This window comes from Dasypus novemcinctus, chromosome 3 (assembly GCF_030445035.2).
Source record: "Dasypus novemcinctus isolate mDasNov1 chromosome 3, mDasNov1.1.hap2, whole genome shotgun sequence".
In the NCBI taxonomy this organism is placed as follows: Eukaryota; Metazoa; Chordata; class Mammalia; order Cingulata; family Dasypodidae; genus Dasypus; species Dasypus novemcinctus.
Genome location: NC_080675.1, coordinates 129,148,710 through 129,163,232, shown reverse-complemented (window position 1 = coordinate 129,163,232; position 14,523 = coordinate 129,148,710). Strand labels below are relative to the sequence as shown.

At 35.9% G+C, this 14,523-nt stretch overlaps 1 protein-coding gene across 2 annotated transcripts in view; it reads left to right on the top strand.

Moving 5' to 3' along the window:
• Nucleotides 1–14,523, top strand: part of NEDD4 (NEDD4 E3 ubiquitin protein ligase) — a 191,298-nt gene that overhangs the window by 141,040 nt on the left and 35,735 nt on the right. For both annotated transcript variants that reach the window (XM_058294242.2, XM_058294241.2), the window contains 3 exons: nucleotides 6,480–6,530; nucleotides 7,953–8,014; nucleotides 10,630–10,732. In XM_058294242.2, coding sequence (XP_058150225.1) covers nucleotides 6,480–6,530; nucleotides 7,953–8,014; nucleotides 10,630–10,732 — 216 coding nt within the window. The remainder of the gene's footprint in view (nucleotides 1–6,479; nucleotides 6,531–7,952; nucleotides 8,015–10,629; nucleotides 10,733–14,523) is intronic.

Sequence of the window (14,523 nt, the reverse complement as noted above, 5' to 3'; positions counted from 1 at the left end):
AAGCATTATTCACGATAGCCACAGTGGAAATAACCCATATGTCTATCAAATAATAAATGGCTAAGTAAAATGTGGTGTGTCCATGCAATGGAATATTGTTCAGCAGTAAAAAGGGAATGAAGTAATATGCTGCAACATGGCTGAACCTTGAAAACATTATGCTAAGTAAAAGAAGTTGGTTTCAAATGGCAGATATTATATGATCCCATTTATATTAAATGTCCAGAACAGGCAGATCCATATAGAGAAAGTACATTGGCAATTGTGTAGGCTGGGGGGAAAGAAGGTAAGAAATGGGGAATGACCACTAGTGAGTACAGTGTTTCATTTTGGGGTGATGAAATTATTCTAAAATTAATTATGCTGATGGTTTCAAAACTCTGAAAATACTAAAAAACATTTTACAAACTAAGTGAGTCTATTGTATGGTATGTGAATTATATCTCAATAAAGCAGTTATTTTTTAAAACAAGAAATAGGGGTTTTTTTGTTTTTTGTTTTAAGATATTCTCTCTTATCCCTTCTCAGCCAGGAGCATTTTTGCCCCGCCCCCCCCCCCCCCGGAGATATTTGGCAATGTCAGGAGACATTTTTTGGTTGTTACAACTAAGGGAGGGGTGCTACTGGCATCTTGTAGGTAGAGGCCAGGAATGCTGCTGAACATCCTACACTGCATGTGACAGCCCCCACAACAAAAAAAAATTATGTGGCCAAAGATGTCAATGAGTACCATATTGAGAAACTCTGTTCTATAGCTTTCTTACACTGATAGTTGATCACAGCTATGCTTTTAAAGCACTGCAAGGTCTTGAATCATTAAAGAGAGATTCAGTATATTCAGTATACTAAGGACATGACTATTCACTGAGAGTGAAGCAAAGAAGTGCTTTTATTTCTTTTATATCTTTTACCTAAGATAGGTGATTCAATTAGCCAAAATATCTCATTCCTTGGTATTTCTGGTTAATTGAGATTCTACTATATTTTGTTGTATTTTACTTCCTTACTTACACCTTCTTAAGATGAGATTTGTCGAGTATAATATCTACTTGTAACAAAACAGGAATTAAAAAACATACCAGGCAGCAGACTTGGCCCAGTGGTTAGGGCATCCATCTACCATATGGGAGGTCCATGGTTCAAACCCCAGACCTCCTTGACCTGTGTGCAGCGGCCCATGCGCAGTGCTGATGCGTGCAAGGAGTGCCATGCCACACAGGGATGTCCCCCGCATAGGGGAGTCCCATGCGCAAGGAGTGCACCCCGTAAGGAGAGCCGCCCAGTGCAAAAGAAAGTGCAGCCTGCCCAGGAATGGTGCCACACACACGGAGAGCTGACACAACAAGATGATGCAACAAAGGGAAACATAGATTCCTGTGCCGCTGACAACAACAGATGCGGACAAAGAAGTCACAGCGCATAGACACAGAGAACAGACAACCGGGGCAGGGCAGGGAGGGGAAAGGGAAATAAATAAATAAATCTTAAAAAAAAAAAAAAGGATCTCATCAAATAAAAAAAAAAGAAAAAGAAACATACCATATGTAGAAGTTTGATATTATTTATGAATCCCCAAAAGAAAAAGATTGTGTTTGTAAACTGGTCTGTTCCTCTGGGTGTGATATCATTTGACTGCATTAGATTCAGCTGACTTGTCTTGATCACAATTACCTGTTAAGATTAGGGCTTTGGGAAGTAGACTTGGCCCAATGGTTAGGGTGTCCATCTACCACATGGGAGGTACACGGTTCAAACCCCGGGCCTCCTTGACCTGTGTGGAGCTGGTCCATATGCAGTGCTGATGCGCACAAGGAGTGCTGTGCCACGCAGGGGTGTCATCGTAGGGGAGCCCCATGCGCAAGGAGTGCGCCCCATAAGGAGAGCCGCCCAGCGCCAAAGAAAGTGCAGCTGCCCAAGAATGGTGCCGTACACACAGAGAGCTGACACAACAAGATGACATAACAAAAAAGAAACACAGATTCCAGTGCCGCTGACAACAACAGAAGCGGACAAAGACGATGCAGCAAATAGACACAGAGAACAGACAACCGGGCCGGGGGTGGAGGAGAGAAATAAATAAATCTTTTAAAAAAAAAGATAATTTTATTAAAAAAAAAGATTAGGGCTTTGATTCCACCAAGTAAGTAGAGTGTGACTCAGGGTTGAGTCTCCACCCCCTTGGTGGGCTGGTATAAATGGACACTCAAGAAAACACACTGGAAGAGAGAGAGAGCTCCATAGACACGGAAGAGGAGAGAACATGGTCATTTTGGTCCTACATTGTGACAGAAAGGAGAAGGCTCAAACAGCTAAAGCCCCAGGAAGAGAGACAAGCCCTATGCCAGCCTACAGCTGAGGTTGGAAGAAGGTGGGCCTACAGAGCCTTAAGAGAAAGAAGGAAGGAGAGACCAGGCAGATATCACTCACCATCTTGCTTCAACATGTGGCAATAGACTTTGATGAGAAAGTGCCTCTTATGGTACCTTGAGTTGGACTCTTTAGGGCCTTGTAATTGTAAGCTTTTACCTCAAATAAATATGCTTTATAAAAGCCAACAGATTCTGATACTTGCATCACCACCCCTCTGGCTGTGCTAACTTGTCCATTTCAAAAATTGTCAACTTATGTTTTGGAATAGGAATGTGACTCCCAAACTAAACCAATTTGCTAGGCGTCATTCTCTGTCCATGCTCCTTTTCTTGTAGGTATTTATTTGAAATGTCCACAGACTGATTAAGGAAAGGGAGCAGTGATTATAGAATCCAGCATTTAAAAATAAAGTAGTAGCTAACATTTATTAGGTGTTTACTGCATGCTGGACATCATGCGAATACTTTATATGTATTAACTCATATAATTCTTACAACATCTTATTAGATGCATGTGATTATTCCTATTATTCTTAGAAACATCTTTCCTGAGCTCTCTTTCATCCTGTCCCAGCATGCACTGGTTGTTCTCTAGGTCTTTCACAGCTGTTATTCTGAGAGTTCTCTTCCCTATCATTCTGGGATCCTCCTTTGGTTTGCTCCTGTCTTGAATCACCTGCATCTTCCCTTGCTATGGTGTACTCCCTCATTTTTGTGAACTATATCCTCTGGTGCCTTCCTGAGAACTCCAGTATCTGAAAATGTCTTCATTTTACCTAAATAATTGAAAAAGATAGTTTGGCTAACTAGAGAAGTCTATGTTGGAAATCTGTTTTTCTCTCAATGTTGAAGGCACTACTCTCTTGTCCTTCAGTTTTGTGTATGGTCTGTTTTCTGTCTCTAGAAGCTTTTAGAATTTCTTCACCTCTGGTTCTTTTATTTATTGATTTCCTAATTACAGTAGGTAGGTCTTCTTGTGTCATACTGAATAGAAGTGGTAAGTGTGGATCTCCTTGCCTTATTCCAAATTGTAGGGAGTGTGGAAGCATTTAATATTTCACCATTAAGTATGATGATAACTAGGGTTTTTGTAGATAACCTTTATCAGACTAAGAAAGTTTCCTTCTATCCCTAGTTTGCTGAGTTTTTGGTTTTAATTTTTGTTAAGCACCTTTTCTGTAGCTGTTGAGATGATCGTACGGTATTTATTCTGTTACTGTGGTAAATTGTTTGGTTGATTTTCTAATGTTAAACGTACCTTGGATTCCTGGAATAAACCTCACTGGGTCATGATATAGTATCCTTTTATATGTCACTGGATTCAATTGTCTAGTATATTTTAAGGAATTTTTGCCTCTGTGTTCTTGAGGCACACAGGCCTGTAATTTTCTTTTCTCATAATGACTGTCAGAGTTTGGTATCAGAATTATACTGGCTTCATAAAATGAGCTGGGAAGTATACTGTGATGATTGAGTCAACTTGGCTATGTTATAGTATCCATTTGTTTGGTCAAGCAGTTATTGGCCTGATAGTTACTGTGAGGTTATTTTGTGAACTTAAATCATTAGTGAATGTTGCATCTATGATGATTACATCTACAATCAACAAAGGAGATTGCCTTCAGCAATTAGAGACGTCTCATCCAATCACTTGAAGTCCTTAAAGGGAGAACCGATGATTTTAGCAGTCAAAAAGAATTTCTATCTTTACTTCAGCCAGCCAGTTTCTCTTGAAGAATTCACTGACGCCTTCATCATTAAGTCCCAACTCCCCACGGTTGTGTGAGCCAATTCCTATAATAAAGCTCATATATCAGTTCTGTTTCTCTGGAGAACCCTAGTACATGTGCCATTACTATCATCCTCCGTTTTCTTCAAGAAGGTATAATACTGATATTTTTTATTCCTTAAATATTTGATAGAAATCACCAGTGTAACCAGCTGGGCCCAAAGTTTTATTTGTAGGAAGGTTTTAATGGCAAATTCAATTTATTTAATACCTATAAAACTATTCAAGTTTCCTTTTTTTAAAAAAAAAGATGTATTTATTTATTTCTCTCCCCTTCCCCCTCCCCCCTTCCCCCCCCCCCCCCCGTTGTCTGTTCTCTGTGTCTGTTTGCTGCGTCTTTTTCTTTGTCCACTTCTGTTGTCAGCAGCACCAGAATCTGTGTTTCTTTTTGTTGCGTCATCTTGTTGTGTCAGCTCTCCGTGTGTGCGGCACCATTCCTGGGCAGGCTGCATTTTCTCTCGCCCTGGGTGGCTCTCCTTACAGGGTGCACTCCTTGCGCGTGGGGCTCCCCTATGCGGGGGACACCCCTGTGTGGCAGGGCACTCCTTGTGCGCATCAGCACTGCGCATGGGCCAGCTCCACACAGGTCAAGGAGGCCCGGGGTTTGAACCGCAGACCTCCCATGTGGTAGGCTGACGCCCTATCCATTGGGTCAAGTTTGCTTCCCTCCTGTATCTTTTTTTTTCTTAATTTTTTAAAATACATTTTTATTACAGAAGTTGTGAACTTACAAAACAATCTTGCACATGTGACTAATTCCCATACAACATCCCTTCACCAACATACCACAATGTTGTTATAGATTATGAAATGGTATCAACGGATGATTACCACTAACTATGGTCCATAGCGTACATTTGGCATATTTTTTCCATACCTCCATATTATTAACACAGTACGTCTTTGGCATTGATGCAAGAATATTGCTGTTAACTATAGGTTACATTAATTGTATTTTTCCCATGGTTCTTCACATTCCCGCCAACCTGCAATGACATACATCCATTCTAGTTCACAGAAGGACATTCCTGCATTTGTATTATTAACCACAATGCTCTTTAGAATATTTAATGACTAGCTCATCTTTCATTTCTGGTATTTCTTACTTGAGTTTTCTTTTTCTTGGTCAGTGTTGTTAGTTTTATCAATTTTATTAATGTTTTAAATGGGCCAAATTTTGGCCTTGTTAATTTTCTCTGTTTTTTTTTTTATTATTTCATTGATTTTTGCTCCCCTTTTTTTTCTACTTACTTTGGGTTAGTTCATTTTTTATAGCTTTTTAATGTGGAAACCTAGATAATTGATTTTAAGCTTTCCTTTCTACCTGATTTAAGCATTTAAAATTATAAACTTCCTTCTAAACACTGATTTAGCTGCATCCCACAAATTTTATTTATTATTCATTTTTAAATATTTTTCAATTTTCCTTGTGATTTCTTCTTTGGCTAATGGGTTACTTAGAAATTAGCTAATTTTCAACTATATGGAGTTTTCTACAATCTTTTTATTATTGATTTTTAATTTAATTCCATTTGAGAAAATATCATCCTTTGTACAGTTCCTTCTTTCAAGAAGTGTCTCCTGGGAAGTGGACTTTGGCCCAGTGGTTAGGGCGTCCGTCTACCACATGGGAGGTCTGCGGCTCAAACCTTGGGCCTCCTTGACCCGTGTGGAGCTGGCCCACATGCAGTGCTGATGTGCAAAAGGAGTGCCCTGCCACGCAGGGGTGTCCCCGCGTAGGGCAGCCCTACGTGCAAGGAGTGCGCCCCGTAAGGAGAGCCGCCCAGCGCGAAAGAAAGTGCAGCCTGCCCAGGAATGGCACCGCACACAGCAAGAGCTGACACAACAAGATGACGCAGCAAAAAGAAACACAGATTCTGGTGCCGCTGACAACAACAGAAATGGACAAAGAAGAACATGCAGCAAATAGACACAGAGAAGAGATAACTGGGGCGGAGGGGAAGAGAAGAGAAATAAATAAATAAATCTTGGAGGGAAAAAAAAAAGGAAGTGACTCCTCTCCTTTTCAGTTTCTTCTTGCTTTTGGTCATTCTTAGTGCTTTCAAAGTTGTTTTATCTTTTCTCAGAGTATATAATTATTATCTTTAGAAGTACTAATATAATATATTCTTCTCAGTCATCATCAGAAGTTGTACTACAATACTTTTCCTGTTTTCCATATTACATTTTCCACTTATTTTCCATTCATGTTTCATATGATTTTTTAGAATCTGCATATTCTGTGAATGTTGACAATAACTCATTAAAAGTTTCTAAAGGAATTGCACATATTACTAACTTTATTTTATTTTCTTTTGTAGACAAGAGATGATTTCCTGGGTCAAGTGGATGTTCCTCTATATCCATTACCGGTTTGTTTAGATGTCCATGATTTTACGTTTTGTGTTTATTCTTTTTCACTTAATAAGTACTTACAGATCCACACTATTGGTAATGTAAATATTTTATTTATAAAATGTATATTGCTATTAATTATTGAGTATATTATTTTCTGAAAATGTAGCTCAATTTTTTATTTCATTTTTATCTTCAGAACACCCTCACATGAACCACGGTAAAAAATAGTAAGCCATTGAAGTTTGTTGACATTATGAAAGCATTGTTTAAGGAAGATCAGTTTGTAATTATTCTACTAAATAATTAGAATAGGGAAAGCTTGGGTTCACAGAAGGAAGCTAAGATAGTTTGCAACAATATAGATATGAAACACTGAGAAACTGGACTAAACTGATAGCAGTGAAGTAAAACAGACATTTCAGGATAAAACAATATGGTACAGACATCTGACATGGAGCTTGAAAGAGAATAAACAAAAAATAAAGATAGTAGAGATTGAACTTGGGAGATAAGAGTGGTGTCTTAAGTAGAAAAGATAAATATATTTTGTTTTAGAACTCAAATTTATTATTGGGCATATTGAATTTAAATAGAAAACAGGAGAAAAATGAAAGTTTAAAGTGGGCAGATGAAAGAGATATGAAAATAAATTGTGTAAGGAAAAGGGACTGGAAGGATTGGGAGTTATTACTGTCAAGGTAACAAAAGAATTCCTAAGAATGAAGAGCTTTCCAAATAAGAGAGCTACAAGCAGGGGGCTAAGCACTGAATTTTTAATCAATGTGAGTATATAAGAGGAGAAAGAGAAGACATACCAGGGGAGACAGGAAGAGAATCAAGTAAAATAATGCCATGAAATTCAAAAGAGTTTCAAAATAGAATGCGTAGTTAACAGTGCAAAACACAGCAGGAAAAAGAGGATAATAAAAACAGACAAAGGGCTGCTGAACTTAAAGAGAAAAAAACTACTGTATGTTTCCTTTGAGAGAATTTATTTATTGGCTCTCTGTAGTCTTTGAAGGTCATGAGTTTTTACTAATGCATATATTCAGTCCAGTCTTACTTTTCAGGCTCTTTATTTCTTTGTTCTTCTACAATCATCTCTGTGCTTTAACCAAGCTGACCTGCTGACATATTCTTTTGGGGTGCCACTCTATACTGTTTTTCCACCAGTTCTCTTTTTACCTTCCTTTTGGCTCCACAAGTCATCTACTTGTCTAGTTTTAGACCAAATTGTGAGACTGGCTGCAATTTGTACTGTGCAGAAAAATGAAAGCACTGCGAGGTTACCAGTTGTTACCATTTAGTAAACTAATGCTAATTTTTTCTCACTTCTAGCTTCATTTATGCCTTAGGTCATAGTTCATGAATAGTTTTGAAAAGTACATATTTTTTATGTTATAGCTATATCTTGAAAACCCACTGTTTTATTCTAGACAGAAAATCCAAGAATGGAGAGACCATATACATTTAAGGATTTTGTTCTTCACCCAAGAAGGTCGGTAAATCTAAAATAATAGCATATTAAACTTTTTTTCTCTCTTTTGAAATTTGGGGATTAAATCTTCGTAAATAAGCTATTTCTAAATATATTATTATTTTTAAAAAGCTTTTTAATTTCAGATTAAAAATTAATATGCACTTTGTAAAAATTTCAGAAAATACGGAAAAGTGATTATACCCCTTGGGAAAGATTTATCCCCTTAATCTTTGTCAGACTGGCAGGCTAAATTTTGTCATTATTCTATATTTATTTTATATCTTAAAGTATTTATAATTTTGTCATACTGTGCTTTTAAAAAATTGCAAACATTAATTAACTTAAAACTAATATCTAATCTGACATGCACAAAACCAGTTTCAGAAAAACCTAACTCCGTTTTGCATACTTTACTAAAAAAAAAAAGATATTTTTGAAAATTCAAATGTATAGAGAAAATAACATGAACAAAGATTGGAATTTAAAATCCAAATAACATGCTAATAATTCCATTTTCCTGAACTGAATTACTTGATTTTGGTCAAAAGTTCTAGGTTTAAGCTGTAAATAAAACTCCTTTTGATCTTCTTTACCACACAGTGAAGTAAAATCTAGTCAAAACATGTGTGTTGATTTACTGTCAAAAAGGTCAAAGTAAAGCAGAAGGACATCTGTGAAAACAACAGCATCTTTCTTGTTTTTTAAACTAGAAAAATACATTTGAAAGACTCTGCTACTGGAAACTTTCATTTAAAAACCATTTTTGAAAATGACTAATATAAATACTAAAATAGAATTAAAGGGACAGTGCTTTGGGCTGTGTTAATAGTTACTCTCTATAAGAAAAGTAACATAGTTCATTTCTATAGAAGTCTAGAATGTAATCTCTTCCTTTAATTTTAGATTTAAGGTATAATAAATTATAACATCTGCATACCAGGAATAACTAAATAAATCTATCTTGCTTACTTGATTGTCCTAGTAGCCTGCTCTTCAGTTTGTCACATGCTTTCTAGTATCTTTTTAAAAATAGAACAGTTTACTTCTCCTAGCTGCACTGTCTATTATTATGAATACAGAAGGAACTTTAATTCAAATAGAAAATGTACTGCATTCTTCAGGTTTTTGAGCAACATTAAGTCAAGACCTACAACTTATTATCCAGTTGGAAAAGCATGAAACAGATAATTGTAAAAAGAATTTCAACAAAATATCTGAGCATATTGTCTGTATCCATCTATTACAGCAGCAAATCAGAGTGTTCACATCCTCTTGAATATGAAGACATGAGCCACATAATGGCCTTAGAAAGGAGCAGCAAGGTTTTAGTGACAGCTCGGGAAAAGATACACTAGATTTGCTAAATGAGTGAGACCTATGCAGAGAAAAACAACTAAAAAGATTAAGGGAGGCTGGGGTAGAGGGAGTTTATCTTTTAAAGACGGAATAGAAGGTTAGGACTCTGTTATATAAATGGACAGGATAATTGGTTACATGACTGATATCTATAAAAATCACACATACACATAAAAAAAATCTATATGAAAAGCAAGGATTTCTTAAGTAAACCTTAGAGTGCTAGAATTGGTAGGGGCAATAGGACTGTTAGAAGCTTAAGAAAGACAGTTTTTGTTTTTGTTTTGTTTTTTGTTTTGTTTTAAGGTACTGGGGGTCGGGGCTAGAATCCTGGACTCAGTATGTGGGAAGCTGGCTCTCAACCACTGAGCCACATTGGCTTCCCTGGTTTTTCTGTTTGTTTTGCTTGTTGTTTGTTTTTGTTTTTTCAGGAGGCACCGGGAACCAAACCCGGGACCTCCCATGTAGGAAGCAGGTATCCATCCACTTGAGTCACATCCACTCCCAGACAGACAAGTTTAAAAAAGAAAATATTTAAAATATTAATAGGTGGGTGGCAATCTTTAGCTTAGACAACTCTTATTCAAAGATGTAATATAAAATGAAAATAGATTAGGTAAATTAACATATATATGTCAGATTCAGACAGCTGTCAGGGAACGGTAGCAGGTTTCACACATTATCAGGCCTTACTTTCTACTTTTCTTTCATCCTATACAACAAGGCCAGATCAATATCCCTAAAGCATACCTCTCTTGATGCCTTTCCTTTCCCTCATATTCTCAGTGACTTCCCAGCTTATGTAAAATAAAGTCTAATTTCCGTGGTTTTCCAAGGGCCCCATCACCTGGACCATCCTGACCTCCTGTACAACCCCTTTGTGTATACTAAACTCCAGCAAACTCAACTATTGCTATTTTCTTAATCACACCCCAACCCTTCTTCTTGCTCTTCTCTCCACTCCTCTTTCATGTCTTTCCCTCCATTGCCACAGATCAAAACCCTACCCATTCTTGAGGCCCAACTCAAATGCCAACTTCTCTTTGAAATTCTCTCTTTCACTTAAACTTCCTTAGCAACTTATATCATAGCAATTATTTATTTAAGTGTTTTTCTTTTTCTCTACTATCTATACCTTTTGCTAGATAACTTCTACTCCAGAGCACATCCTTGAATCTCCTTTAGTAGCTAGCAGGTGTTCAATAAATTATTATGAAATGAATGCTTTTCTTTCTAGTGTTAAAGTTTTGCAAATAATTGTTTTCTTTTTTCTACAGTAACAAATCAAGAGTTAAAGGTTATCTGAGATTAAAAATGACTTATTTACCTAAAACCAGTGGCTCTGAAGAGGATAACACAGAACAGGCTGAGGAATTAGAGGTGAGACTCTGTAAATAGCTTGCTTAAAATAAAAAAGAGACTATGTAATTTTTTATTCTACTGTACTCAGAGGAAAAATCAACTTTGTTCAGTGACGTTAATGTATACAATAAAAATTATTTACCCGGAAATTTGTTTATTTCACCCAAGCATGAATCAGTAATTTCTTACCTCTAAGGATATTGATGGCATTCTTAAAAGTTTTAAGTAGGGAATACAATGTTTATAAATGAAATTATTTATTGTGATTAAGTTATTAACTGTTTTTAGTATTTAAAAGTTTTCTACAACCATTTCATGTTCCTCTTCATTAAAGCAAGAACACAATTTAGTATTTGTAATTCATTCTGAGGTGCTGCCACTAATTAGGAACTCTTTATGAAATTTTTGTTACTTTTCCTATCATGGGTGTGTGGATCAACACTTGGAAAAGGAGGGAAATGAGAGAAAGGAAGGGAGAAAATTAAAGTGATCTAATAAAAAACATGTTTGGGTCAAGTAGAATTTAACAATTTTCATGAGTGACAGAATAAGAGGAAAGTTCATGTCAGTATTTGGGTAGAGCTGCACATTTCTGGGGTAAGTGAAGAAGACTCAGTGAGTATGTATTTGAAATAGAATTGGACAGGGATTTGGAGCCAGCTGAATCAGCCTGTCGTTCAGAGAACTTCTCTGAACTTCAGGATCTTCATTTGCAGAATGATGAGGTTGTACCAGATGACTTCTAGGGTTTCTTCTAGTAGAAAAATTCTATGATTTGAAAAGGGGACAAAAAAACACCTGCTCCTTGAGGTTCTCTGTGAAGGTGGCATCATTTATTCAACATGTACGGAAAGTGTATTAGGGACCAAATTCTTTTGGAAAGTTTTTTTTCTGTGCCTTCCTTAACATTCTTGCCTCTTTGACTGAGGGTCTGCTTAAGTCTTAACTGAACTGTGAAGCTGAGGAACCTCTCCAAAGACTCTGGGCTCCACTTCACATGCCCATTTGCCAGAGATATCAAGCTCTGGAATGGGCGGTAGATTTACAACAAAATTTCTGGGGACTTTTAATATGCATTAGTGAACTTTTACTTTGCAGGAGAATCTATAATAACAGAAGGAAGAAGCATTTCCTCCTAAAATCATAAAGTATAATAGGTAACCCTTAATTGGGTGACCAAAGAATTTATCATTCTGAAGTCTGTATTCACTTATACAATTGCTTTTTTCTTTATTTGTCTTTCTCTGATTTATCATATAATAATCATTTTTAAATTTTAATATGTTTATTGGATGAGAAGTTTCACTGCCTGGCATTTTGGAACACAGAATATCTTGCATAATGGAATTTTGTTTGAAATGGAGGATGAATCCTATAAAGAAAGCTCTTTTAATTAGTAACTTATAAGAATTTTAACAGCATTTCACTATTTAGTAACCTGCTCCAAGTTTTGCCCACACACATGTTTCACAGGTACCTTATTCACAGTTCAGATTCTGTGGGGAGAGCTGCTTTGCTTCAGTCTGTGGTTTCATGTCTCAATGTTTGAATTCCCTCAGAATACACCTTATAACTTCATAGATGTAAGCATGTAGGAGTTTATTTATGAAAGGCCCTAGGAATTCAAACACATGAATCTGTGTTTATTTATCTTCCGTGTAGCTAATGACCAGAGAGGTCTTGCCTAGTCCTTTGACATCTAGTTTGTGACTGGATGTATAAAATTCTATTTAAAGAAAACAATCGCAATTTTAAAACAAGGCTCATTCTTAGGTAGTTTGTATTCCTTAGTATGGTGTATCCAAAATAGATAATTATATAGTACCCTGATTTTCGTACCCATTGCAACTTTAGGGTTAGTTGTATCTTACAAAATTAACATATATATAATGTTTGTTGTAGCTGTAAATGCTTTCTTTTTGACTCTGTTAAGTTGTAGGTAATTGCATCATCAGCTTTGAGGTTGATAATTAAGGTTCATTGATACTTAAAAAATTATTTTGTGAAGAATATTTATGGTTATTAGAGAGGTGTGCTAAACCAAAAGTGAAAACTCAGATAGTCCCAACAACGTTTAAATGTCCAGCTGTACTTCTTCAGACTTGAAACAAGTTTTTATCAAAGGCCCTTAAACAAATTAGGTTTTTCCCCCCATCTTCTTGAGTTTACTGGGATAACATAAATTCAATAAGCTCATCTTTAAGAGAGAAATCATTTCTTTAATAATATATCTTATTTAACACAATTTATCAAAACATAATCATTTCACCATGTAATTAATATAAAAGTTATTAAGGATATATTTTGCATCCCTTTTGTGTACTGTCTTTGAATCCAGTGTGTATTACACTTAAAGTACTTGTACATCATCTCAAATCCTTCAGGATTGAGGAATGAACAAATATACAGGGGGAATGTAACCACAGACCAAAGTAAATTTATCGCTTTTGTGATTATTATCTGGTGTTAATGGAAGAACTTGTAACGTTGGTAGAAAGATGGTGGTTGCCAGGGGTTTAGAGGGGAGGGGAGGGGTGAATAGGTGAAGCACGGGGCATTTTAGGGCAGTGGAAATTGCCCCAAATCGCAGTAACAGGTACATGATATTATACATTTGTCAAAGCCTATAAAACTGCACAGCACAAAGTATAAACCATAATGTAAACTATAGACTTTGATCAGTAGCAGTGCAGTATTGGTTTGTCAACTGTACCAAATGTACCACACTAATCTGTCAGTAATAGGGGAAACTGTGTGTGGGAGGGTATGTGTGTGTGTGGTTTATATGTGAATTCCCTTTACTTTTGGTGTAATTTTTCTGTAAATACAAAACTTCTTTGAAAATATAAAGTTGATTATTACTAAAAATATATATATATTAAGAGAGAAATCTTTTTAAAGAAGCTTTTCAGAAATATTCTACTGGTACCATTTTCCCAGCTTTGAATATTATTACAGTCCTTTATAGCAATAAATGAAGGATTGTATTAAGTAAATGTCATTACTCTATAGAAAAGTAATCAATGGCATATTCAACCAAAATGAAAAAACTTAATTTTTTTCAAGAGAATGAAATATAAAAAATTCAACTCACATGCTTTTGAAATTGAAACTAGAGAAGTAAAATCTGATTAATATATAAGACTAATTTTGAGGTATAATAGATCCTATATTATGATTATTTAAGGGAAAGGGAAAGAGAAAGAAGGAAGGGAAACAGATGGTTAGAAATGGCCAGCACGAGTCCTTTTCTGCTGAATCCCCAGTGCCTAGAGCAGAAGCTCTGTACATACTAAGTAAACTATCATTTGTCCATACCAATATGTTTCGCAGTTTGTCATTTGTTTTTGTTGTGTGTTTTTTTTTTACTTTGTTTCAGATTTTGCCATGTACATATTTGAGAGTTTTGTGGTCAAATCTGTCAGTCTTTTATGCCTTCTGGGTTTGAATATATTCTTAGAATATATTTTTTAAATCTCCCAATGTTCTTCCTACTATCTTTTTGGTTTTACATTTTAACATCTTTATATTATTCAGTCTGTAACTTACTCTAGTGTAAGATGTAAGGCAGGGATCCAAATTAGTTTTTCCCATGTAGGTACCATTTTCTGAATAATATAACTTTTCCCAGATAAAAAATGTCTTTATCATATACTAAACTCCTATAAATGTGGATCTTTTTTGAGCTTTCTGATCCGTTCCATTGAGCATCAGGACCACACTGTTTTAATTATTATAGTTTATAATATATTTTATCTGGCAGGGTTAATCTGTCCTCATTACTCTTTTTTAGAATTTTGCTGGTTATT